Source organism: Nomascus leucogenys, chromosome 2 (genome assembly GCF_006542625.1).
Source record: "Nomascus leucogenys isolate Asia chromosome 2, Asia_NLE_v1, whole genome shotgun sequence".
Classification (NCBI taxonomy): domain Eukaryota; kingdom Metazoa; phylum Chordata; class Mammalia; order Primates; family Hylobatidae; genus Nomascus; species Nomascus leucogenys.
In genome coordinates, this window is record NC_044382.1 from 122317110 (window position 1) to 122345050 (window position 27941).

The 27941-nt window shown below is 40.9% G+C and overlaps 1 protein-coding gene across 3 annotated transcripts in view; it reads left to right on the forward strand.

The window, feature by feature from the left end:
- The first annotated feature begins 1804 nt into the window (after positions 1–1804).
- The window catches only part of KCNN2 (potassium calcium-activated channel subfamily N member 2), a 145705-nt gene continuing 119568 nt past the window's right edge, over positions 1805–27941 (forward strand). For 2 of the 3 annotated variants that reach the window (XM_012505264.2, XM_030817801.1), the window contains exons 1-2: positions 1805–3575; positions 4221–4316. In XM_012505264.2, coding sequence (XP_012360718.2) covers positions 2292–3575; positions 4221–4316 — 1380 coding nt within the window. In that variant the 5' untranslated portion in view covers positions 1805–2291. The remainder of the gene's footprint in view (positions 3576–4220; positions 4317–27941) is intronic. The other variant, XM_003259844.4, reaches the window with a different exon arrangement.

Here is a 27941-nt window from a genome sequence, read left to right on the forward strand (position 1 = left end):
TATTTATTAATTTACCATAATGTTCCTTTGAAGTATTTAGATTTGTAAGGATGAATCAAACATTTTCACTCAATCGCTACCTATAGCAACTGGAAAGCTATATAATTTGTTGAAAAGGGTCCTAATACATGTCTGATGGATTTTCGGCATGCGTTGAATTTCTTTTTCAGACCAGAAGGTTAGTAACTTTTCATAGGGAAACTTTCATTTTAATTCAAATTACTTTTCAGAGTTGTTTTGAATAGTCATGCTTTCCACACAATTTATGCAGTATCTACTCAGCTGCCCCGAAGACTCAATTAGCTTTGTGATTCTAAACAAGTTTTATTGAATTGCTATTTTGAAGGTACAGAACAAAAATAGTAGATGATAAAAACAAAATGCTGTCTCTGATTGTTAGCCACTAAATTATATTCTTGACCAAGACCACAGAGAAATTCAGTTCCGGACAGTATTATCTCAAGTCCAGGGCTATGGGCAGCTCTGCGCCCCCCACCTTTTTTTCTGCTGAATGTTTGGTTATTTGCACGTACAAAAAATTGAAATTGTTTAACATGTGTCCAAAGAACATCATAAAATGAATTATTCATTCCGTGACATTGAAAGCACACGCACGCACACTCTTACAAGCAGATACCAGGTAAGCAACTTTAGGGCAGCTGCCGAGTAGAATATGAAGAAATTGGATCCAGCTGAGAATTCCAATTACCTAATGACCTAATGAGGGTGATCCGCTTTCACTCTAATTTCTAGGTCTAATTCGTTGTAATAGTCTTTATCATGAAAAGCAGGCTTTAAAATAATTTAAAATGGAAACAAATATTCAACGGGCCAATTTCTTTCACCTTCTTTAGGGGTAGACGGGAATTTGAATTCACAAAGAAATGCAAATGTAAAGACTTAAGATGGAGCAGAAACAAAGAACCTTCATAAGGATCACCTAGTGCATTGTGTTGGTACATCTCTTAGAAGAACACAGCACAGGGAATTTGTGAGACACCAAATGCGATTTTTGTTAGTGTATTAGAGAGCAAATAAATAAATAATGATACCGAACTCCAACAAAATTCCAGCACTGTCCGTGGGCAGCGATTATTCAGCCCAAGCTATCATTCTTAATAATTTCCTTGCCAGGCTGCGACTACCGGGGTGAATCAGCCCGCGCCAAGCCCCTTTCCCACCCGCCGCTGCAGTTAGGACTTGGCAAAGATGCTCGATGTTTGCGTATTTGTGACCGGTCTTTGCTTTGTGTCTGCGCTGCAGGTGAGGAGGAGGAAGCAGAGCAGAAGAGGAGCTGGAGGCCGGCGGTGGCTGAGCAGCCCCCACACCTTTGAGCGAGCCGCCTGCCTCTCCACCGCCAAGGAAGCCCTCGGACCTCCAGATTCGGGCTGCCGGAGGGCCTGAGCGCCAGAGCCCAGGACCCGGCGGCCGGGGGCGCCAGCCCCTCATGTTCCGGAGAAGGCGCAAATGTGAGCTGGCGGTAGCGGGGAAAGCCCTCCGCCCCCGCCAGGGGGACCCGGGAAGCCCGGCCGGTTCTGCCGGCAGACTGCGGGGATCCCCTCCTCCGGCCCCGCCCCCACCCTCCCCCGGCCGGGGTGCCGAGGCGGTTAACCCCACCCGCGCCGCAGCGCACTTGGGCTAGAGCGCCGCGCACCCAATCTAGACTCCAGAGCTGGCTGGCGGGGAAAGATCCGGGCGCGGGGTCGGCTATGATCCCGCAGCGGCCAAGACAGGGCTCAGGCCCCGGGATTCTCCCCACACGCTGCTGCACTGGCGTAGCCGGTCGCCAAACTTTTTCTCCCCAAAGCCAGTGCCCCCGCAGTTACTTGGCGGGCAGCCGGCAACCCACTCTCAGCGGGATGATCTGGGAGAAGCGGGCGTGGGACGAGGGGGCTGCTGTTTTGCAGCCCTGCGAGGCGTGCAAGCGGAGAAGTGGTTGGGGTTCCACAACCGTCCCTGCGCCTGCCCCCTGGCCAAGGTGGCCCGACGTGCTGCAGTGGCTGGCGCAGGTGATCCGGGCAGCGCGTCCGGCACTAGTCAGGGGGGCAGCGGCACGGGAGGGAGGGGCGCCTTTCTCTTTTCTCCTCCCCCTGCAGCCCAGCTGCACTGCGTGGGGGCTCTCCATCTCCACGCAATCAGCAGGTGGAATCCCTGCCCTGGAGCGCCGTGGCTCTGAACTGCACCCCCCTAGGGTTTGTCCTGCAGATTCCCCTCCCCATCTTTCTCTGCCATACACGCTTCCCTAAGCCGCGCGCGCCGCAAACTCAGTCTCGGTCCCCGCAGGTGATGTCATGCCCATTGTTTTGGTGCGCCCAACCAATCGGACTCGCCGCCTGGATTCTACCGGAGCCGGCATGGGCCCTTCCTCGCACCAGCAGCAGGAGTCCCCGCTCCCGACCATAACGCATTGCGCAGGGTGCACCACCGCTTGGTCTCCCTGCAGCTTTAACAGCCCTGACATGGAAACCCCATTGCAGTTCCAGCGCGGCTTCTTCCCAGAGCAGCCGCCGCCGCCGCCGCGCTCCTCACACCTGCATTGCCAGCAGCAGCAACAGAGCCAGGACAAGCCGTGCCCGCCCTTCGCGCCCCTCCCGCACCCTCACCACCACCCGCACCTCGCGCACCAGCAGCCGGCTAGCGGCGGCAGCAGCCCATGCCTCCGGTGCAACAGCTGCGCCTCCTCCGGTGCCCCGGCGGCGGGGGCGGGGGATAACCTGTCCCTGCTGCTCCGCACCTCCTCGCCCGGCGGCGCCTTCCGGACCCGCACCTCCTCGCCGCTGTCGGGCTCGTCGTGCTGCTGCTGCTGCTGCTCGTCGCGCCGGGGCAGCCAGCTCAATGTGAGCGAGCTGACGCCGTCCAGCCATGCCAGTGCGCTTCGGCAGCAGTACGCGCAGCAGTCCGCGTCCGCTTCCCAGTACCACCAGTGCCACAGCCTGCAGCCCGCCGCCAGCCCCACGGGCAGCCTCGGTAGCCTGGGCTCCGGGCCCCCGCTCTCGCACCACCACCACCACCCGCACCCGGCGCACCACCAGCACCACCAGCCCCAGGCGCGCCGCGAGAGCAACCCCTTCACCGAAATAGCCATGAGCAGCTGCAGGTACAACGGGGGCGTCATGCGGCCGCTCAGCAACTTGAGCGCGTCCCGCCGGAACCTGCACGAGATGGACTCAGAGGCGCAGCCCCTGCAGCCCCCCACGTCTGTCGGAGGAGGTGGCGGCGCGTCCTCCCCGTCTGCAGCTGCTGCCGCCGCCGCCGCTGCCGCTGCTTCGTCCTCAGCTCCCGAAATCGTGGTGTCTAAGCCCGAGCACAACAACTCCAACAACCTGGCGCTCTATGGAACCGGCGGCGGAGGCAGCACTGGAGGAGGCGGCGGCGGTGGCGGGAGCGGGCACGGCAGCAGCAGTGGCACCAAGTCCAGCAAAAAGAAAAACCAGAACATCGGCTACAAGCTGGGCCACCGGCGCGCCCTGTTCGAAAAGCGCAAGCGGCTCAGCGACTACGCGCTCATCTTCGGCATGTTCGGCATCGTGGTCATGGTCATCGAGACCGAGCTGTCCTGGGGCGCCTACGACAAGGTACAGGCTTGAACCCCTGCCTACGCTACCAGAGTCGGGCACTGGGTGGTTGGGATGGGCACTGGCGGGGACCCTTTGCCTGCGGGTCCCTAGCCTCTCCGGGACGATCAAGGGAGCCCGGCAGGATAGCGGGCGCGTCTAGGACGCGCATCCCTTGTCAGCTAAACAAGTCGGAGATGAACCCTTTCCGCGTGCAGCCAAAGTTCTCGAGGCAGTTAAGAGTGCTCAGCGCATTCGGGCACCTTAAGTAAGTGGTTCTGGGAGTCGGTGGAGAAACCATCTGTAATTCATCCCCTCGTGAATTATGTTTAGGAGGGCCCTTTCAACCCGCTCTCTTGAACTCAGAAGTAGGTTCCTCTGTGGTTTTGCTAGCCTGGAGCGGGGGCGCTTGGGTCCTCTGTGGCGTGGACCCAGCGACCGAGCAGCCCAGCCACGCGTCTTCCCAGTCTTTCCAGATCTACTCTCGTCTCTTTTGGTTTTGAGGCCGAGTGATCTGACAGATCACAGAGCCAAGACAGGTGCACCCCTCTCCCCTTCCTTTTGTGAGTTCAGGTCCACCTGTGGGGGACTGACTGACTCTGGGGACCTGGAAGGCGGTTAAAAGTGCTGCTTTCTTAAAAGTGCTTCTCTCTGACTGTGTTGCAGGCGTCGCTGTATTCCTTAGCTCTGAAATGCCTTATCAGTCTCTCCACGATCATCCTGCTCGGTCTGATCATCGTGTACCACGCCAGGGAAATACAGGTAACTTAGGTCCTGCTGTTTATGAATGACCCAAAGCCCTACAGTCAGCCTAGAGAAACGCAAGGCAGCAGAGGCTTTTTCCAAGCCGTCATGTCCTTGCTTGAGGTTACAGAAGACACATGCTGTATTGTTACGTTAGCACCTGACCTGTTCTTTCAGGAAGTGGAAAACAACACAAGGCAGGGTAGCATATAAACATGCAGCATTTTCTGAGATGTATTTGTTGGACCCTTAAGATTTTTACTTCTCTTCAGTAGGTGGATCCTTTTCTCCAGATCAGTCACATTTTGTTCCTTAAGGCCAGCTATGCTCTAGTTTTAATCTGGAATGAACTTGTGTTCTTGTTTGAGACACCTCTTACTAGTGAGTGCGTCATTATGGGAGATTGTATCTCTATCTATAAAATATTCTATAATTTAGCATAGAGAAGAAAATTGGGTGATGAGTTGCTGGCTAATTTATATAAAAGATATGGTAAAAGATCTAACCCCTTCCAAAATCCCCCACCATTAAAAAAAACTGTTGTAAGTGTAGAATGCAAATTCTGTGTATCCAGTCATTAAGTATTTTTTTTAAATGTAATTTAAGAGTTAAGGCCACTGTCCTTGTGAGTTTTGTTTTTTTTTTTTTTTAAATACTTATTTTGTTTAAATGCAGCCAGTAGCTCTATATTTGGCTGTTAGTATCCATATCAGAATGATCTATAAAACTTACGGGTCATCTTGTCAGTTATTAGCCTACAAAGGAATATTAAGGCTTTTAAATCAAAATAAGTACAGAGTTTTCAAAAATTAGATTGGGACATTTTTCAGCTTAGAATTTGCACTGTGTGGGAGGCGCGGTGGCTCAGGCCTGTGGTCCTAGTGCATGAGAATTTGCACTATGTATTTTCTGATTTTTTTTTTCTTTTTTGAGCAGTTGTTAGACTTTTGGTGGTACTTTGAGACCCTTAATTTAGGCCATCTTCCTTTAGACTGTCTCAGATTTAAGGTGCCTTTCAATTTAAAACCTTATATGGGATTTGCCGTTGAAGTAATTTAGTATTAATTTAAATTAAATTAATTTTAAATTAGTAATTAGCAAACACAAAATAAATATGGAATAAATCGTTTTTAATGATTGCCCATACAAAATAGTGATGCGCATTACTCCAAGTGCAGAGGGAGAAATTACTTCACCTTGCCTTTATATTTGTAAAACTTTGAAAAATGTGTTTTTCAAGGGATGAGGTTGGAGAATGATAATCAGAAAGAGTGAGACTACTCGGAAATAAGTTACGAAACTGCACTGACAAAATGAGATGAACACACATTTGAATTTTTTAAAGTTTTAACAGTTTACATAGATTCATCTTTAATTCAATTCTAGTGATGGTGGGCTTTTGAGATTCTTTTGAACATTTTAAAGCGATACTAAAGTATAACTTAAACATTAGAAATTTATCTTTTCATTTTGACTCGAAGAGTAGACAATTAGAGCTGGAAGGAACAAAATAGGTTTAATGGTCCTTTGACTCAGTTTACAGATAAGGAATCTGAAATCAGCAGAGGTAGCTTGCCAGGCCACACAGCTAGACAGTGCACAGTGAGAACCAGACCTGTCCTAGCCTTCAGGCCATAATGCTTCCTCTGCGATCTGCTGCTACATGCCAAAAACTGTGAAACGTGGATATTTCTTTTTCTGCAGTTTCCCTCTAAATCCAAAAGTTTAGTATATAAATTCAGTTAAACTTAAAAGATCATTCCAAAATGTTCTTACATATTTTTAAAAATCAAGTTAACTTGAAAAATGTTTTGCTTGGAGGACAGAGTCGTTCTGCTTAATGATTCTGAAATGAGAGACCTTGCTGGGTTTTATTAAATATCAGCTTTGTGTTATTGCCTGTTCCTTGTGAAAATCACACAGCTAAACAAACATTCATGGGGGAAGACGTTTGCTGGTATTTACATCAAAAACAAAGTGTCTTGAAAACACTGACTCTAAGAATTATTGGGAGACTTTTTGAAGTAATTCATAGTAGTCTAAGAGCTACCAAATGTTAACTATTTATTTAAAAAAATTGATATCATATTAGAACGCTTAAAATTTACAGAAGTTAATAAAAAATCATATTTTTATAGATTAATGCTTGAAAGCATTCCACTCATTGGCTAATTTTGAGGACCATTTCAGTTATGCATATGCACATATATTTTGATTAGGGTATGTATTGCATGGGTGAGAAAAATGACATGGAATGACCCTCCACGGCAAATATGCACAGTGGACTTCCTTACTATTGGGCAACATAAACGTTATACAATGTTATATGTTTTAAAATTCAGTTTATTTTATGATATGTGTTTTCTGTTAAACCCACTATACTTAAGATAGTTTCAAAATAGATGCTTGGGTCATATCATTTAATTAATTTGGATGTAGCTTTTTTACTCGATGTATTATCTAGAGGGATTTCTCCTTTAAGCTGAAGCTCCAAATTCTTATCTGAGATGCTTTTATTTAAAAAAAAAAAATGGAGAAGGGCCAAATAAATAGGAAGACCCTGAACTAGAAGTCAAGAACCAGAAAAAGGTAAAGATGTTCTAATTTGTCCAGAGAAGAGCGTCTGCAGGGCTGTCAAATACCTTACACTGAAACGCAACTGCCCAGGCTTATGTATATGCATGGAACATGATGAATTGCCCGCCCCCCACCTTTTTTACTTATTGATGTCACTGCTGTAGGTGTTTATGTTTTTTCATAAAAAGTTTTAAGCTAATGAGCACTTCTCAGCTCACGCTAAATAATTCCAAATATATCAATTAGCTTTGAGTTAAGAAACTAAATGCAAGGTTATGCTGCCATTCATCGTGTGTCCTTGAATGTAGCATATAATCTAAAAGGACAGTTTTGCTTTTTCTTTTTAGCATATCAGTATTATAATCAGATAGTAAAAGCTCGGTAGTGCAGATTTCTGGTGCATGATATGATTTCTCACTGCATTCAGGAAAAGTAAGTGTTATAGCTGACTTTCTGGCTCTATGTCCTCTGGAATTGCTTAATGAAGCAAGAGGAGGCCCTGACATTTTCATGGAGAACCTTGGAAAGCAAATCCGTGTGACCTTTTATAAAATGTTTATACACACTCTGGCAAAATAAGATGATTCAGGTGAGTCATGGATGGAAGTACTTGAATAAAAACAGTATGATGGGGAGGCTTTGTAAGATACCAGCTCAGTAAATTTCAGCTTTGGTGTCATTTTTCAGTACCACAGACAGCTCAGTGCACCAGGCAACAATTTTGTTCATTTTACTAATTACTTTTATACGCACTACCAAAAATGAAATCACATTTTGGTCGTAATACTTACAAAACATCAGATTTAGTAGGAGTAATTTTTAGCTAAGGAGATATTAGACTTTTTCAGGTAATATTGAACGTGTTTTCTGTATCTATCAGTAAAGCTAAAAAATAAATGAATGAACACATAAATTTTAATAAATGCCTATGTATCGTGACCTTATGACAAAAGAAAACATGTTAGGTATTATTTTAATACAATTTGGAAAGGTCCCTTGATACTAAGTAAGTAGGCTCCCTACCTCAAGTCTCAAGGTCAAATTATAGGTAAAACAGAAGCATGCTTTTCAGTGACTTTTTTTTTTTACCCCACCCCACAGTGGGGTTGGAGATACGTCTCTGATGGAATAAGTACAAAACGAAGTTCAACTATCCTTTAAGATCTTCAACATCTGAAATTTTCAGTGTAGCTTCCACTTCATCTTTTCAGCTTTAGTGTACTATTATTTTTCTTATAGAGGTAATTTGAGATGAAAGAGTTGTTTAGTACTTTGAGGTAGGCAAACATAAGATTCTAAGCAGGGACAGAAAACCCCTTGGACTGGTGCCTGATCTTTGTGGTTCTCATGGGTCTTGGAAGAATGGCAGATGATATACTTTGAATTGGAAAACATTTTCATTTGTTTGTTTTTGTAATGTACAGCTGACTTTTGAACAACATGGGTGAACTGTGTAGATCCACTTATACACAGATTTTTTTTTTTCAGTAAATATAGTGGGCCCTCCATATCCATGGGTTCTGCATCAGCAAAAATGCAGTATTCACTGGCTGTAAAACCTTCATACAGAGGGTTGACTTTTCACTTATGTGGGTTGCAAAGTGCTGAAAGACTTAAGTATACATGGATTTTGGTGTCTGTGGGATTCCTGGAACTAATCCCCTATGGTTACCAAGGGACAACTGTAATTATATAATAAATAGCATTAGGAAAAGCACTAATGTTTATTTGTCATCTTTTATGATGGAATACCTCTTTTCATCATCTTTAGAGTTAGCTTTTCAGAGATGGACTCTATAGCTCTATAATCGGAAGAACAGAAATGAAAATTTCTCTTCATTCATGCACCAAGGCTACAGAAAAGAGGAAAGAGTGAGTAAGAGTGAGAGCCTCACCTGGACTAGTTGGGGAGGGGTGGTCCCTGTCTACTAGTAGGCTCTGTGGTTTGCTATGTGAAGGCTCAAGTCTGAAGAAGAAAGAAAGAATGTTCCCTTTTCTACTTCTACAGAGAGCAAACAGGTGTTTGCAGACCATGCAGAAAATACTGCATATAGTTTACTATTTTTACTGATAAAATAACCAATACACATAATAAAAACAGTACAGCAGACTTTAGAATAAAAAGTGAAAGTCATATTCTCTCAGTCATGTTTCTGAGAGGTAACCACTTTTAAGTTTTATATATATACCGTCAGAACTTCAATACGGAATATTTAGGAATACACCCATACCTTGCTTATATTCTGTAGTATATCTTGGAGGTTTATCCTCAGCAGCAGTAGGGACCTATTTCATTTTTTTTTAGCAGGTACATAAGATCCTATTCTGTGGATGTACTGTGGTTTACTTCACCAGCCCTGATCTGAGAGCTGATAGGCAAATTGGAGTTTTCTAAGTTTTTGCTGTTACAAGTAATATTAAAATGAACATCCTTATATATTTATTTTAATCTATTTAGAGTATATACATACGGTAAATTTTCAGCAGTAAGACCACTGAATCAAAGGGAGTTTGCATTTTAAATGGAAGGGTATTGCCCCCTAGTCCTCTAGAAAGGCCGTCAGAGTTTATGTCTCTGCTTTCCCACACGTTATTCCTCCACAGCATTGTCAACACTGGATGCTATAAAAAGATTTATTAAAGAAATCTAAAAAGTTTACCATTGTCTTGCAAAACAGTTTTTGGTGACAAATTGTTTAAGGACAAAGCTCAAGGCCTCAGGCTTCTTTGCATCTGTTTTGTAATACCTAACAGTGCATTATCTAATCTGCCAGCAAATGGAGTTATCAGAAGCAAATGTTTGCCAAAGCTTTATTATCTCAGTTAAAAAAATTTGGAGGAGGTTGTTGAAGATGAAGGAAGCTAAAGAAGTAGAAGAAATTATCTTGGATTGGTCTTAAGTTTTCTGCTATGGTAGTTTCATGTACTTGTGAGGTAGATAAAAATTATAGCAACAGGTTGAAGGTAAGACTCCAAAAGATAGTGAGGTAGAAAACTTGCCTGAATTCCTTTGTTGAGTGGTGTTCAGCTCAGTGACTGATGTCTATATTGCCAGCATCCTCTATATCAGAAGTAATGAGATGCTCAGTCCCTTTGACTTTGTGTATACACTGTAGTAACGAAATCACTCAGGACTAATTTTCCCCACCTGCCTGTGTAAAGATCTCTGCATTATTAATGGATGTAACGCTAAATAAAGCGATCCTGGTGTGTTTACAGAGCAGCATCACAAATGAATGAAGAGTGGAACTTTAGGTTTACCACAAACGGGTTTTCTAGAGTGTCCAACCTGTTTCTGGGCCATGTTTTGTACAGTTCAGAGATAAGGGCACTGTGGGCTGTCATCATCCCAAACCACATTTGGCAGGGAGCACCAAGGCAGCCTGCATTGATTTAACTTCAGAGAAGTTATATTCGGTTAGGATAGGAAGTGGTTTTGTGGGGTTGTTTTAGAGAGAATTTCTACTCATTAAGATATAATACAATATTTGCTACTTTGGGAGTACATTTTCAACCTGAAACTCCTTAAGAATTCTGTTTATAAAACTGGAAAACACATGGAGGGATCTTAATTATTATTGGGCCCAGTATCCCACCCAGCATGAGAATGTCCTAATTTATGTCATTTTTAATAAAAGTGAGTTACCCATTTCCTGCTTAAACTCTTCTCCCAAGATTGTCAGTTCATACACGTACAAGGCTGTTTCATTCTTAGCTCTTATTTTTAGTAAGATTTTATGTTCAGGTGAAGTCTCATTTTATTTACCATATTCAACATTTTAAAAGTTTTTGAGGTCTGCAAATGCAATGAGGAATAAGACAGGAGGGGCCCTTTCCTCTTGGAGCTGATATTACAAGGAGGAGGGGTTAAAGAGACAAAAAATTAATAATAAAATTTTTGGAAGTTGTGATAAATTCCCTAGAAGAAAGACAAAAGGCTGAGATAGGAAGTTGGGAGTCAAGGGTTGCATACATCAGATAGGACCATCAAGGGAGGACTTTCTGAGAAAGTGACATTTAAACTGAGACATAAAGGGAAAGAAGTAGCCAGTATTGCCAGAGTCTGGGAACTACCTGTGTGAAGGCCTTATGACCAGGAATTTACTGTGCTTAAGCAAGTGAGAGCAAATCAGCATAGCATAGCCCAAGCAGGAGCAGAATGGTACCAAACAGAGTGGGAGGGGATAAAGGGGCCTGATTTCCAAGGACTTGAGGCCACTGTAAGGATTTATGGATTTTTTTTCCCCGACATGTAGTGGGGAAGTCAGTTAAGAGTTTAAAGCAGGCAAGACTGATGATCCAGCTTAATATTTAAGCAGGCCTTGTTTTGATGCTGTGAGAATTGGTCTGGATACTATTAGGAAGTTGTTGGCAAGCTGTTTCGTAGAGAGAGATGATGCTCACCTGGCTTAATAGCATTCTTGCTTCTAGCAGCCATAGAGATGAAGAGAAGTGGGCTGATTGGAGGTAGAACAGACTTACCAGTGGATAGAATGTGGCAGGTAAGGGCAAGGGCTGATACAAAGATGACTGATGGGGTTCTGGTTGGAGCAACTGAGTGTATTGTGCTGAGAAGGGAAGACTCAAATTGAGGAGCAGGGTGTAGAATCAGGAATTTCTTTTAGCATAATATATTTGAAATTATGCTGATTGTATATGAGAGTCTGGAGTGCAGAGGAAGTCTGTACCGGATATTTAAATTTGGGAGTTATCAGCACAGAGACTATTTAAACCCACAGGAATTGATGAAATCACTGAGAGAGAATAGAAAAATGAGAAGGTTGAGAGTTGATCATTCTCTGACATCTAGAGGTTGAGTAAAGTAAGAACTAGAAAAAAGAGACAAGAATGAATTGTCCCTGAGGTGAAGGAGTCTAAGAGATAGGAGTGTTTTAAGGAGGGCATAACACTCTATATTGAATGCTACCAAGGTCTCTTAATATGGGGTAGAGAAGTGCTTTTTGGATTTGGAAAATTGAAGGTCATTGCTGACCTTGATGAGCCATTTCTGTGGAGTGGTAGAGACAGAAACAGACTGTAAGTTTTAGCATAAAAGAATAAGTTGATTTCCCTTTTCACAGGATCACAGAGCAAACATTTTAACATTAGATCCATTTAGATGCCCTCCTAGTTAAATAGTCCAATTTCTTTGAATATTCCTTCTCAGACATTGAATGTCCCTGATCACATCCTTCTGGACTTAGTTATGTTGAATTTCCTCTTCAAATGAGAAGGTCAGAAACATACTCAGCACTTTCAGATAGGATCTTCCAGTGGGGCTGTTACCTCTCTTCCTCAAAAATGCTATATTATGCTCTTATTAGTCTAAAATGGTCTTTGCTTCACAGAAATTTGCCCAGTGACACTTGTAAAATTGTTATTGAACTAAATGCTCAGCTTTACGTTTACTAACCTTTTAAAATAGCATCTTGATTTCAGACCAGCATATCAGCCTGTCAGAATTGTTTGAATCATAATGCTAATGTTTATTTGACAAAAACTTGTTTAGGTTTGGAAAATCCTGTGTATGGATGATCTATGGAATTGGCAAGACTCCAGCATTTAAATTGGTGCTAGATTCTGTTCCAGAAACGTGGTCGATATTGGTGGTTCGTACTCCGTTTGGATACCTGCCATTGACACATTTGACTCTTCTTTCCTAGTTTTGTCCTAGCTGTGAGTTTGGAAAGTGAACCTTTGGACAAGCCAAGGTCAGAGTTTAGAAGTAGGCCCTTTTTGTTGTTGAGCCATCTGCTCATCCATGATGTTTGAACTCTATGAACTCTATTAGCCACCTCACATTTCTCTAGTTTGTGTACAAGGATTTTATGAGGACTTATTAAAACCTTATTAAAATCCACATTTTCTGTGTATACTGCAGTGGCAGGATCTTTCAGTCTATTAGTGATATCCAAGAAGGAAATAAGACTGATTTGCTTGTAATTTTAGTATAATAAGCTTTATGACCTAATTCCTTTACTCTTAAAAATTTTATTTTTTCCCTTCAGATTATAAAATTAATCACTATTCATGTTAGAAAATTTGTGAAACATAGGAAAATATGAAAAGTAATATAAATTAGTCTAATCTTACCACCCAGTGATGACTATTATTTATGTTAGCGTGTATTTATATAAAGTATATGGACATACTATTTGATATGTTGTTGTATAAGGAAATTTTATATTCTCTTCATATAACTTTTTATTGTTTTTCCTCATGTTTAAACATTCTTAATATTGTAGATGCAAGTTTTCTTTCATTATGTAGATATAATCGATTTAATTATTTTCCCTATTTTGGACACTTAAAAATTAGAAATAACATTTTAAACATTTTTTGTAACAAATACCCTTGCATATTAACTTTTGTGAGCATCTCTGGTGATTTCCTAAGGATAAACTGCCGAGAGAGAAATTACTGAATTAAAGGGTATTATTTAAGACAACTGATAGCTTGTAAAATTATTCTTCCAAAAGTTTTTATCAGTCCTTTTATTTTTTAAGTGCTTTCAAACCACTTTATTAAATGTGGTTTATTGAACTGATGTGGCGATTTCTGCAGTATCTAGGCCCAGTGTGCCAGGTAGCATTGAGTACCGTGCTCTGTAAATCTGGCAATTTGCTTCCCTGTGGTCTCCTCTACCTTCCTAATTCTCTATGATCTTGGTTTTGATATATTGGCTAAAAAGGCTTCTAAAAGGGTATCCCTTTTGAATAGTTAAAAACAATTATATAGAAACAATGGGAAAGCAATATTGGAAGATAACTTTGTCTCCAAATACTCCCAGTTGTTTTCATTATGGGAAGCTTTAGAAGTCATGATTTCTGACAATTTTCTCTCCAAACTTTCCTGCTGAGCAGAGCAATAGGACTCTCCTTTGTGTTGACTGTTTTTACAACATAGTCTTGTGGCTTTGTGCATTCATTCCCAGCTCTGCCATTAATCAGCTGTGTGACCTTGGGCAGGTTACTTAATCTCTCTGAACTTCAATTTTCTTGTCTGTAAAATGGGGACTATAGAGTACCTCTCTCATGGGGTTGTTATGAAGATTTTATATATATATATATATATGAATAAAATTACTTAGAACACTGCCTGGCATGTGGTAAGGGCTATTTACATGTCAGCTGTTGGTTATTGTTCACTGCTTTGGAGTTTGTTGGGGTGGAAGGGGAGGAATTGGAGCCCAGCTTCTCTGGGCTTTAGAAAACTGTGATTTTTTTTTTCCTTATGAAACTTATGAGAGAGAACAGGAAAAAAAAAAGTGGCCATTCAAGCAGTCTTTATTAGTTTATTAACACTTAATCTAGGGTGTGTGTGCAAGCACATGCATATTTTTAAATGAAAGCTTTTGCTCTCTATTAAGGGCAGCCATTTGTTTTTTTAAACAGATTTAGTTCCGAATCTTCCTGTGAGCAGGTTTGACTGTCTTAGGAGAGAAGTAATAATTCTGTCTGTTAGGTTTTGGATCTGTAATGATTGTTCAGGTACTATGATGTTAGGCTAACAGTTTGCACCAAAATGGCCATTTTCCACATAAACTTACCATGGGTGTGGCTTCATCCTGGAATCAAGGCCCTTTCTATGTTACATTAACTCCTTCAAGCATCACAGCTGACTGCCTCTCGTCACCACTAATTAGGACCCTGGTGACTTAAAAGAGTTAAGTGAAGCACTCCTAAAAGTAAGCAAAGGGAATAATTTGGATGATGGAAAATTCTGGTATTAAACTCCTGCTGAAAGGATAAGAGGCAGTAAACAGCCTAAGGCATACATGTAAATGACTGTAGTTGGCAGTATTTGTGTCTGTATTCTTTGTAGGTCTACAGGATATTTAAATAAAAAGTGTTTTTTTCTTTTACTGGACTGGATTTATTTCTGGTGAGAGTTTTGTTTTCTTTGCTACCCTCAACCACAGTGCTTGGAGTACAGTGGTCTGAAAGAACTGGGAAGAATTTCTGTGTGTAAATATGACAAGTAACATTTCGAAGTATTCTGGGTACAGTGATTGTTTTGCTGTTTTATCAGGGAGCTTGTATCTTTTCTATTTCAGATAATCATTAATTGAATCTACATTCTGTCCGTCCTTTGTTTAGAATAATGTGTTATTGTTGAGTGAGTTTTGGACTTTGCTTTTCGAATTTATAGGACACATTGGGATTATACATTGTAAACTTGGAATGAATTATGTAGACCATTCTAACAACTGATATTCTGCATCAATAATGTGTCCTTTGCTTTCTTTAATATGCTGGGCATTTTTGCCGGATTATGTAGCTATCTGTAGTGATTATCTGGTTTTAAGATGTGATTGTTTCCAGGTAATTTGACCACTGAGACTTTATTGTCTAGTTACTGAGTTAGTCATCTTCTGTCAGGAAGCTTTCGTTTTCCAGGGGAAATTCTATGCAATATTTGCATATTAGTTTTGATAAAGACATACTGATTTTTCAGGAGAAAGCATAAAATACTATAGTATGCTTATCATGCTTTTCACCTTGGACAATACTTTTCCTAGAATAGTGTCTCCTGTCACAGGGTTAAAAATTGCATGGGTGCTATTTCATGAACTGTTTAATTTTTTACTGTGTGGCTAAGGGAAACTATGCCCTAGCTTTGGATAGTAGAGTATTTAAGAAATTGATAGTAGAGTGTTTAAGAAATTAAAATGTAATGATGAGGCTGAGTATTGAAGTTGTATGCATATAATGTGACATAAAAGTGATGGCTGTGGAATGTATAGTAGTAATCTCATGCTTTTTCAAAGATACATCTAATACTTTTAGGTAGGTACCCAAGCAAAGGTATTGACTGAAAACTTTGTTTTATTTATGTAGCTATGAAGTTTTAAGACTTAAAGGTGTTAGCTTTTAGAAACTTGCTGTAAGTCAATTTTCATAAAGATAAACCATCTCTCACTTGGAAAAAGTCATGTCAGTTTGTCTCTTGAGGTGAGAATACCTGAAGATATATTTATTTAGTTATACATGTCATTGGTTTAAAACCTTTAGCTTACTGCTTGAACCTCTTGGTAATGTTGCAAATTTTAATATTGTTGTTGAAAAATATTTTGAGTTAGAATTTTACTTCATCAGTGGTATTTTAGTCAAGAATTTACTAGTTGTTCTTATTTGTCAGCATCAAAGAGGATATTTGTTGAAAATGAGTTTGAGCAGGCTTCTACAATTTAAGCATGGGTGATACAAAGAGAAATCTCCAATATGCTTATCATTATTATTTTGCAAAAAGAAAGCAACAACGCAATTCAGGGATGAAAACTATTTTTTAAAACTATTTTTGATTTTGTATTCACTGGTTCTTGTGGAGTTTTTGTATCATTTAAAAAAAAGACTCACAGTATATATATATATATATATATTTTTTTTTCCTTTAGCATATCTATTTCACACAGTCTCTTTTAACCTTTTTGACAACTATACCTGTTTTTCAGTTGTTAAGTTTTGACCACATTCTGCTTCTCGTCTCCCAATGTGTCCTTTGGGTGTTTCTTACACTGGGGAATGAAGATCCAGCCCACTCGCTGTCATGTTCACTGTCTCAGTCTGATGCTGTGTGTACAGATTGCTTCAGTGGCAGCTATTTAGGAGTAGTGTATCCATCAAATGTGTCTTATACAAGTAGCCACAGAAGGAAAGGGGACATGTGTTTAGGATTTAATTCCCTCAAGCCCATGTCAGAACATCCTTCCTGCACAGAGACCACACAGAGCACTCAGTGGGCGAGCATCTGCTCTGCAGCATTTACCCAGCAGCAAGAGGTCTCCTCTGCACTAGTGTGCAAGAACACAGGTGGCTGCAGCAAGGTGATCAGTGTGATGGAGGGTGAGCAGAAGCCTCACCTTCAAAACTCCAATTATGACATGCTGCCATATGGGAACACAATTCAGCAAATGAAAAGCAATAGGATAGGGAGGCTGATGGTGAGAAACGATAGGCTCAGATGCCCTTGCGACATATGCTGTAGCTGCATTTCCAGGCTGAATGCAGATTTTCATTAATTTGCTCACATTTCCTCTCTCCTCTTTTGTGTGAATGATGACCTGTACATTCAGTGAGGTCCAAGCTATTGATGATTTTTAATCTTTTTCTTAAACACAGTGGGGGAAATTACAATGAAGTGTTACAAGTGTACTTTTCCTTACTGAGGAGATAAAGAGAACAGGTTTTAAAAGCATCTCATTGGGCAGTCATGGTGACTTATACCTGTAATCTCAATGCTTTGGGAGGCTGAGGAGAGAAGATTCTTGAAGGAAGCCAGGAATTGGAGACCAGCCTGGGCAACGTAGCAAGACCCCATCTGTGCAAAAATGAATAAATGAAACACTTAGCTGGGCGTGGTGGTGCATGCCTGTAGTCCTAGCTATGTGGGAAGATGGCTTGAGCCCAGGAGTTCAAGGCTGCAGTGAATTATGATTGTACTACCACCCTCCAGCCTGGGCAGCAGAGTGAGCCCCTGTCTCTTAAAAAAATAAAAGTAAATTATCTCATTGACTTTATTTTAAATTTGCCTAATGGATCCTTTTGAGGAGCAGCTCTTCCTACCCAGTGCTCACTGAGTCCACCACTGGCTGTGTGTAAATAACCTCTCCCTTTTTTGGCCTCCCCAGCCTTGTTTTCATTTAGGAATATTCCTGGGAACATCTGCTGTGTTTTGAGAATACCAGCCACGTCAGGATTCCCACTCTGCCTCTGATCCTAAGGGACATATTGAGGATCCTTGATGCTCTCTAATCCCCCTGTGTGCGTCATTATGATTGGAGGGTGGAAAAATAAGCATAAGCATAACATTTTCCAGTCATGTTGGTTGGTATCTGTTGCTTGTACTCGTGTTTATGTTGAATGTTAACAGCTTGTGAAAAGCAGAAGAGCTGCTGCTTGAATGAAGGTGATAGATGCCACCTGGCTGGGCCTGTCACTGTCCAGCAGGGTGTGGGTGGCAGCACAGAGTGTAGACCCCAAGAGGACAGTGTAAGGGAAGAAGCCCGAGGGACACCTTCCATCTAGAGAGACATTTGTGCCTCTGGAAAGCAGCCCAGATGCCAGTGAGGAACTTTGGCTCTGGATCCAGACAGATTTGAGTTAGAACTCGGTTTTACTTTGTGTGACCATAAGAAGACAGTATTACCCCTCCCAGGCTCATTTTTTCATCTGTAAAATGGAAATGATTATTGTACCTGTCTCATTAGATTGTTTTTGGGATTCAGTGAGACAATGTTTATGAAGAACCTAGTGTGATACCTGGCACATCATAAATGCTCAGTAAGTCTTAACTTCTATTATTATTATTCTGTCATTGTTACTACTCTCCTGTCATTATTATTAAGTAAATACTGTAGCCTTCACAAGAAAGCAGAGCCTAGAATCTAGGAGTATCTCAAGGTGGGAAGGGGGAAAGGCAATAATGCACCATGTGTCAAGGTAGCTGAAAGTTCGGGTAAAAGGGACATTGAGCGGGGAAGGCAAATATTTGCTTAGTTAGAACAGGGATTGGCAAACTGCAGCCCATGGGCCAAATCCGCCCCCAGAACAAATCTGGCCTATGTGTTTGTATATTAAAAAAACTTCTATTGGAACACAGCCACGCCCACTTGTTCAGGTATTGTATATTGCAGCTTTTGTGCTACGATGGCAGAGTTGAGTAGTTGCAACAGAGGCCATGTGGCTAGAAAAATGAAAAATATTTGCTTTCTGGTCCTTCACAGAAGAAGTTTGCCAACCCCTGAGTTAGAGAAGAGGTTGGTCAGCAAAGGCAAGAAGAAACATGCCTGAAAGTGTTTGTTCTGCCTTTGCGTCAAAAGCTATTTTATTCTTCATTCTGATTTTTACTAAGGAAGGTGTGTAATGGGCAGAGGTTCAGGTAGATGCCGATTGGGAAGTGCAGATTTTTATAGGTTGCAGGCTTTCTGCTATGGCCCATGTCTCAGGCTTCTGTGTAGGAGTTTGTACCCCTGGGATTGATGTGGAATTGTGTGTTGAATTAGATTTACATCATCACATGCAAGTGAAATGGCCGTAGTTGAAACTTCTGGTGCCTCGGGGTTGGGAGTCATTTTTGGGAGGGGCAGTATGGGCAGTATGTTTGACCCTTGGTGCTGCATAACTTAGTCTCAGAAAAGCTAGGCATCTCATTGTGGCTTATAATGTTCTATGACACTGTCGGTGTGGCTTGCCTCGATCATGAAGTGAGACTCATTTGTTTTATGTTGTGAAGAAAGTATTTTATGACTGACTGTTCTCTAACTCTGTATTTTGCCATAAGAAAGCCACAGATTAAGGTGGGAAGCAGTAAAGAGTGTTTGTTATTTTCTTTTGGTCTGAAGTTCTGGCAGCATGTATAATTTATTAATTTACTTATTGCTGTTTCTAGTGATTAAAGTTATATTTCATGCAAATAATTTTCTCCATTGTGAGCTGCCTACTGGCAACTCTCCTTGGAAGCCCCTCAGGGCCGCAGCTCAGCAACTCCCAGCCTTGTCATTCCTCTTAGGCCTCCTAGTGGTAGCTGACATTTGCTGTCTTAGAGGAGGGCACTACTGTCCACCTGGGGCCCCACGGGGGACCCTCGCCATCCCTTTCTTCTGCCCATCTCCCCAGACACTTGCAAGAGTCCTCAGGCTACTATGGCCACTCCCTCCTTAGTGTCCTTGGCATTACCTTTGCTCTCTGCTGACATTCTTGTGCCTTCATTCTGATTTCCAAACTTATTGACTCTTCCCGGGTCCTCCTACAATCTCTTTTATGAATATACTTACTGAATATTTTATAAATATTATATAACATATTATATATTTATAGCATATATTATATTGCTTATATATTATATAGCATATTAATATTTTATAAATATATAGCATAATTATATTGTGACAATATAATGAATAACATAATATATACCATCTATATTATATGTAAAGTGTAAAAATATATAAGTATAGAAAATTAATGTGTTATACATGTCATTTACATAATTTATTTTTTAATTTGTATCATTTTATTTTTAGCTTAGACTTAGTTTTTTAACTCACTTATTTTAGTCCCATCTTAAGAAATAGTTTCCATGAGATTATCGGTTGTAGTACAAATTACCTGTGTTTTCTAATACAAAATACAGTAAAACTGTAAATAAACAACATGCAGCCTGGACTCATCCCAAGGAACATGGAAAACTCCTTTTGGGAATTTCTGTGTCAATTGTTGCCGTTTTCTTCTAACGTGGATTAATGTAGTCTCCTGCTTCCCTCCCCCTGCTTCTTTCTCCCGGTCCATCTCTGCTGTTGCAGGAATGTCTGCCCCAAACACAAACATGGTGCTGTCACAACAATTCTAAAATGATGCCCTGGCTCTGTCTCATTTCATGGTGACAGTCTGTAATGTAGATTCCTGCAGTTCAATACAGAGCTACAGAGCATCAAAGAGAAAGGCATCGTGATTCAATCCCAGCTTTTCCTAACTTCTTATCAGTGATTTCCCACAACCTGTTAATAGGTGTGAGCTTGTTTGTCATCTGGAAAATGGGGTAATAAGGCCCATCTCATGAGCTACTGTGAGAATTCTACTAAGCCCAGTGCTAGACACATAGTAATCACACAAACTGTAACATTAGTATTTTCATTATTGTATTCATCATTAATCATGACCTCTGTGGTCCTTAGTTTCTCATATGTAACTGGAGATGAGGCATGATGAGGTTTTTGTTAGGATTGCATGACCGGTTTTGGGGGCAGTTAGGGTGGGAGAGAGTAGTGAAATGCCTGGTATGACATGTGGCCTTTGGGGTCCACTAATGCAGGCCATTATTACAGTAGCACTTATCAGACTCTGTCTCTCGGTTGAGAGGGCAGCTCCCTGGGGGCAGGCGTCATGTTTGATTCTGCTGGACATTCTCAGGGCTGAGCAGCGTAGTGAACAGACCTGAAGTGGATAAATTCAGGGTTCTCACATCTTGTGTGTCGTGGCCATTTAAATAGTCACTGTGTTTTCATCTGTGCTGTGGGGGCAGCCCTCCTTGTTCCTTCTTCTTGGTTCACCAAAAGCTAATTAAGAATGTGGATAAAATAACCTATCTTAGAGGAGGTGGTATGGCAATCTAATAAGCTAATAATAGTCTAATTAATGTGCTTTTTCTTAGCATAAATTTTTTCTGCTCTTTTTGTGCCATGGTGTTCTGTATCATTAAAGAAATTTAGCCTTTAACACTAGTTGTATTGTCTGACTTTAAATTATTAAAATAGATAATGACATGGCTGGCAGTACAGTCAGAGATCATTGGTTGAAGTCATTGCAGTGCATTTGTTTCTGTTTTTTATAGCTGTACTGAAAGAGACAGATTTTGTAGTTTGTTTGTAAGACTTGGCTGAAAGAAATACAAAAACAAATGTGTCTGGATGCAGTGGTGCTATGCTTACAATGCAGTGGTAATTTTAGGAGAGCCATGAGAATCTAAGGGCTCTAATAAGTGGCAGATTAGCTTTAGCGATCTCACTGGTATAATAAGACACAGAGACCCTTCTTTGGGCCCCCTTGTGTCCCTCCAAGAGGATCACAGCATGTCCTACTGTGATTGTCCTCTTCTAATTCTTGATTTTACAAGATACCCTCGGATTTTTCAGCTCATCTCTAACATCACCTCCTCTGTGAAGCCTTCTCGTTATTTCAAACGTTTTATTCTCTTCCTTTCCTGAGCAACATTTGTGTTTGTTACTGGTTTTTAAGCCTCCTCAGGTGGTTTTCTGTGGCTATGCTTTACCTTCTCAAGGATAGTTACACATCTTTTTGCTTACAAGCAACATAAGCTATGCCAGTGTATGCTGCCATCCAGTGTTGCTGTGGGACTGAACTAGGAGAGGGGCAGGACAGGAGCCAGTCCTCATGATAGTGCTGGGTGATGCAGGGATGGGAGGTGGATACCTCTCTGTTGATGGTTCAGATTCTGTTTTAACCTGGAATAATATGATAGTATTCATGGATGTGGACAATTGTGCTTGCATGAAGATGACAGATTGTTATCCTGTTAATGGATTAACCATGAGGTTAATGTTCTCTCCTGTATATGTTTCCTATATTTTAATCATGAATCAGAAATAGGCTTTGAAAATGGTTGCACAGATGATAGCAACATAGAAGACCTGGCATATGTTTTATTTTTGTTTACCATTACTATTCTGCTGTGCAATCCTTGCCTTCAAGAGCTGTTAAAATGGGATTTCCAGCTTTATCAGTTAGTCTTAAAAGTGACCATCCCTGGTATCCATCATCTCTAACTCCCGTCAGTGTCACCTCTTTCCTTTCTGTGATATACAGCCATTGGAGAGGTTTACTAAATAAAGTAAATTTTTGTCTGTAGTGGATATTCCGCAGCCTGAACTTGAGTCCTAATTGTTCGATGTGTATACATCTTTGTGAGGTTGTTTCTTCTCTTGGGGAAATAGTTACTCTCTAGTCTCATGTTTACTCAATATATTGGCATTTATCTTCTGTGTGCCATGTGATTACATTAGGAGATGCAAGTAACTCTGCTTTGAAGCACTAGACATAGATGGTCTCTTTCTGTGGGTGTTGGAGACAGAGAAAGAATGCTAATGGAGAAAAGCCACCCAAGACAATACTACTTTTCCTCTCAGGAGTCAGTAGTTCTCTTGTCTTAGAAGAGACTTTTATTCCATTTTCCCATTTGTGCCACAAAATAAACTTTCTACCACAAAACAAATGGATGGATGGCATCTGCTCTCACAACTCCAGTCATATGCCCCACCCTGGAAATTGGCCACTCCAAGGATTAGCAGTTTGCTTCAGTTAAATCCGAGTGATTGGGCCTGTCTGCTCATGTTCGGAATTTCTGTCTGGGTTGTTAGTGTTTAATATCACACCTAGTTTACAAAATTGTTTCAGTGAACTTTTTATCAATGTGTGAACCGTCCTGAGTATCGCAGATGAAGTTAATAGAACAAATTAGTATCTTAGTTAATATGTGTCAATTAAAAATCAATCAATCTAAAGACTCAAGGGAGGGGGGTGCAAATGAGGAGCTAAGAAAAGTGTTTTCTACTTTGCCCAGGTACAAGCTATGATAACCATTCTGTGACCTTTAGTGGAAGAACTGTTTAGCTGGGTTTTGTGGAGTTATCTGAAGGGTTTGCATAAGTTTTTCTTAGTTTAAGTCCCCTGTTTCCAAATTTGCCCTTCCTCCTGATAGTGTAGTCTGTGTGTGTAGACCCTGTACTTTCTTATTGCTCTCTCATTCATACAGTATTTGGTGATTCTCTCAAATATTAGATGTGGCTGTAAAGGTAACAAGAGGAAAGTGATACTCCTCAAGGAATATGCTAAAAGATTGATTGCCTGGGTGTGAATATGGTCTTAGAGGGGAAGGTGAGGCAAAGAGAAGATACTAGAAGACATATTAAGCCCCACTTAATGGTTTTTTTTTTTTTGAGAAGGAGTCTTGCTCTGTCACCCAGGCTGGAGTGCAGTGGTATGATCTCAGCCCACTGCAACCTCCACCTCCTGGGTTTAAGTGATTCTCCTGCCTCTGCTTCCCAAGTAGCTGGGATTACAGGCGCGCGCAGGCACGCTGGCTTATTTTTGTATTTTTAGTAGGGACACGGTTTTGCCATGTTGGCCAGGCTGATCTTGAACTCCTGACCTCAAGTGATCTGCCCACCTCAGCCTCCCAAAGTGCTGGGATTACAGGCATGAGCCACCATGCCTGGCCCACTTAATGCTTTTAAATGCATGTGGCACAGGAACAAAGGCCACCAACATGACTAATGAGGAAAATTGTGATGCAGTATAAGAGAAGTCAGGACATGTTTGCTCTGTGCTTTACGGCTATTTTTTAGAAAGCTAAAATAACTAATATGTATCACAATAGCTAATGTGTATCATGTTTCTCCTGGGAGCAAGCACTATGCTAGGTACATTATACACATTGTCTCATTTCATCTATATTGTAGTTCTTATTCAGCCAGTGAGTAGCAAAGTTGAGAATCGAATTCAAATCTGTGACTTCAAAGATTCTTTTGTTTTCTTTTTGCAGTAGGTCGTTTACTGTTAGGTGTGATTTTATGTATGAAAAATGTTGTACCACTTTTTTCTGTTAGTTGTAATCGTAAAACAAAATAAATACCTCTTAAAAACTTATGATATTGAAACACTTGGTTTACTTTAATATAGATGAGGGAGATAGTTTCCTCTGAATTTTACATTATGTTACCTTCAATTCACCACAGTTGATTTAAGGAGACTTGTAGAACAATCTTTATCCATAATTAGTTGTTCCATGAAATATTTATCATTTACTCTTTTTCTCTAGGGATTGTTCTGAAAGAGCTACAGTGATAGAAGCCAATACTCAATTATCCATGAAAGTGAAGTAGAGGATGGGAAAGAATGCTGATGACCGTAATAAAATCTCGATGTTACCTGAGTCTGTGCCATAATTGTGCTTCACTCTGGGATTCCCATCTTAACCTTCTAATTCAAGACTGAGAGCATTTTCTTTGACATACTTCTCTAGGGTAGACACATATTCGACCAAATTAAGTGGCATGGTGCTCCAGGGAAAGATCTCTGTTAATCTTTGTAAGAATATGAGGTACATTCTTCTAATTGCATACGACCAGTAGGTTTTTTCTCAGATGCCAGCCCCTATTAATTGGTTGTGACTGGCTGGAGCATATACAGTGCTGAGAGTGATTCTTTAGGCCACAGAAGGGCTGCACTGGAAAGGACCAGATTGATTCATCCAGGCTGCCATGACTGGAGGGGGAAGGGAGTTGGAGCCTACATGACACACATTTGCCATCACTTTCTGCCACTTCTCTATGCAAATAAATTATGAGTCCTTAAATAAAAAAGTTATTCAGTTTCAAAAATAATCCTTAAGGGACTGGTCTTAATTATGCTTTTTCTACATGTACAGATGTGTCCCTGTCTAAGAAAGTTTATTTTAATAAATGTGGGATGAATGTGGTGAGTTGAAATGCTCTATCTTATAACATTAAAGGTATGCAGATGTGTTGCCCTATTTTGTTTCTGTTAAAATTAGTGAGTCTGAAGTGTTAATAAACTGTCAGGCCACCAATTTCTCTCTTTCCTGCCTGTATTTACTTCCTTCCTTCATTTCCTTCCATCTTCCTCTTTTTTCTCTTGTTTTCTTCCTTCCCTCCCTTTTGCTCTCTTTCTCTCCCTTTCTCTCTTCCTTCATAACATCGCAGAAGTTAGTCCCCAGCCACCAAACCTTAAATTTTTGTTGTACTGTTGCAGTTTGAAATTTACAAATACTTAATTTACGTAACTGACATCAACCATAGGCATCATCATCAATGCCTATGGTGTTGTGCACTGTGAAAGAAAAGCCAGATTCTTTCTTGTGGCATATAATGTTCTTTGTGATCTTACCTCTCCCATTCCTTCAGCCTCGTTGTTTATCGACAGCGTGCACACATGCACACACACACACACACACACACACACACATTGTTGGAATCAGGTTGACTTGTTTGGAGAGCTAGAGCCAAAACTGTGCCATTCTTTCTGCTTTCTGTGCCTTTTACCTAGAATATACCGCTTTCACCCAGGTGCCTTTGGGCTCAGCACAGGTCTCCCTCTTCTGGCAAGCTTTTCATGACCCCAAAGGCTGACGTAGTTGTCCTTCTTCTGTGTTGGTATCCTGTAATAATAGTAATACTAATGTAATGTGTGATAAATAATGATGATGATGCACAACAGTGGGTAATTGTTCAGCCTTTTTTTTGCTAAGAGCCATACCTGGATTATCTTGTAATTATACAACAGTTTCTTAAAGTAGGTATTAAGGCCAGGTGCGGTGGTTCACGCCTGTAATCCCAACACTTTGGGAGGCCGAGGTGGGCAGATCGTGAGGTCAGGAAATTGAGACCAGCCTCGCTAACATGGTGAAACCCCGTCTGTATTAAAAAAAAAAAAAAAAAAAAAAATTAGCTGGGCATGGTGGTGGACACCTGTAGTCCCAGCTACTCGGGAGGCTGAGGCAGGAGAATGGCGTGAACCCGGGAGACAGAGCTTGCGGTGAGCCGAGGTCTTGCCACTGCCCTCCAGCCTGGGCGACAGAGCGAGACTCTGTCTAAAAAAAAAAAAAAGTGAAGTATAGAGTGGTTAAGTGACTTGCTCAAAATCACACTGCTTGAGAGTGGTGGAATCTTTTCAAATGGAATAGTGATTGTGGATTTACACAGATTTTTCTCCCCTTGTATTTTGAGTTCTTAGACATCAGGGACCGTTTCATTGATTACTGTATCTCCACCAGGGGCTGGCATGTGATATAAGCAGAAAAAAACAATTGTTCAATTACATTTGATTGAATTCTTATTTATAATGGATATAACCAGTCTTTCTATCACTTCCCCAAAATTTGTTATGTAGAAATATGTAGTAAAACGGCTTTCTTTTTAAAAATTTCCTTCAGATTTTTTATCTTATTTGCCAATTTAAAAATCTTGCAGCCTCAAATCCCACCTTTTTAGTAGTATCCTTAGGTTTGAATTTAATGTGATAGGAAAATACAGAATTTAAAAATTCCCACCATCTGAAGGGTTGAGCCAAGATTTATTTCTCTCATTCTTACTCTATGTATTTGTAATAGAAGCACCTATGGAGGAATATAAGGAGGGGCAAGGGATGCTGTAAGTTAAGGCAGTAGTTGACTAACATGTCAGTGAATACGTTGTCTGCCTCTCAGAATTCTGAGAGATTTCAGTCTCTGTTTACTACCCCCCATTTATCAACAAGGTTGGTGATTCTTCTTTTTGATGGAGAACCCTCCTTAAGAAGTATGTAGAGTTTTACTTTCTACTGTCCTTACTTTCTTCATCCTACCTTTAGAATGCTGTACTTTTGTGTTAGGCCAGTTAGCAATCTTGAAATACTTCCCGGATATGTGTCATTCCCTACAGCATTTAGGGTAGAAAAAAAATGGAGCCTAACTTGTGTTCTAGAGAAAACCTAACTTCATTGTTGCCACTTGATTATTTTTTCTTTAATCAAGATACAGCGTTGAAAAAGAATATTTGTCTGATTCTGATTCCAAGTAATAGAAATGGATAATCTTTATTAAAAATCATCAAAACCAGCCGTGACCAACAGGTCTTACCATGTGGGTATTCAGAGCTAGTCCCATGATTTGTGCTTAATCACTGGCATGGCTGCTTGTGACAAACTTGCCACTTAATGTCTATTTTGTCATGTTATTTTAAAATCAGAGAAGTAACTATTAATGTAACAACATATGGCAGCCATTACATGGTAAAGTAGAATGTTTTAAAAAGGAAGTTTTCGGAATTAAACACTGAGCTACAGCTTAGTGCATTTTTGCTTAACCTTGACTGTTATCAAACTGGGTTTAATGTGTTTCATAATACTGTATTCTAACTAAGTTTGAGAGCTTCAGTTAGAAAAAAATTTAAAAACTGCTACAAAAAAAATTCCCTGTGGTTTTTGTTCTTAGACTTTGGGCTCATGTATCACATGCTTCTGGCATGTGTTCCCAGTTGCTAAGGCTCTGAGCAGTTCAGCCCGAAGAATCATTCTGGTCACTTTGTTCTTTTGTAGCTTCTTCATTGGTTTCAGCTCCAATAGAGCCTCTTTGTTGTACATAAGAAAGAGCAGAAGAAAGGCCCTACATCCTGTAGCTCTGAGGGAGACTCAGAGACTAGACTCCCTGACATTTCAGAGATGTTCATTCTCAGAGGCTCTCTAGCTTTTTGCCAGTTGGCAGTAGAGGGCTTTGCTCTCCCCCTCTGCTCCCATCCAGATATTATTTATCGTAGGAGAAAAAGAATATTACAGTTGAAATAGCCTTCATTTTCTTCCTAGTCTCTTTACCCACCTTCTGTCTGTAGAGGCAGCTGCCATTCAGAAACTCATGTGTATCCTTCCGTTCCATGCTCTTAGGTGTTCACTAAATAGAATCGTATTTCTAAACAATGTAGTATTTGCATTCTTTCAATTTCATAGATGCTATGCTGTACCTATTATTTTACAACTGCTTTTTTCTACTCAACATTAT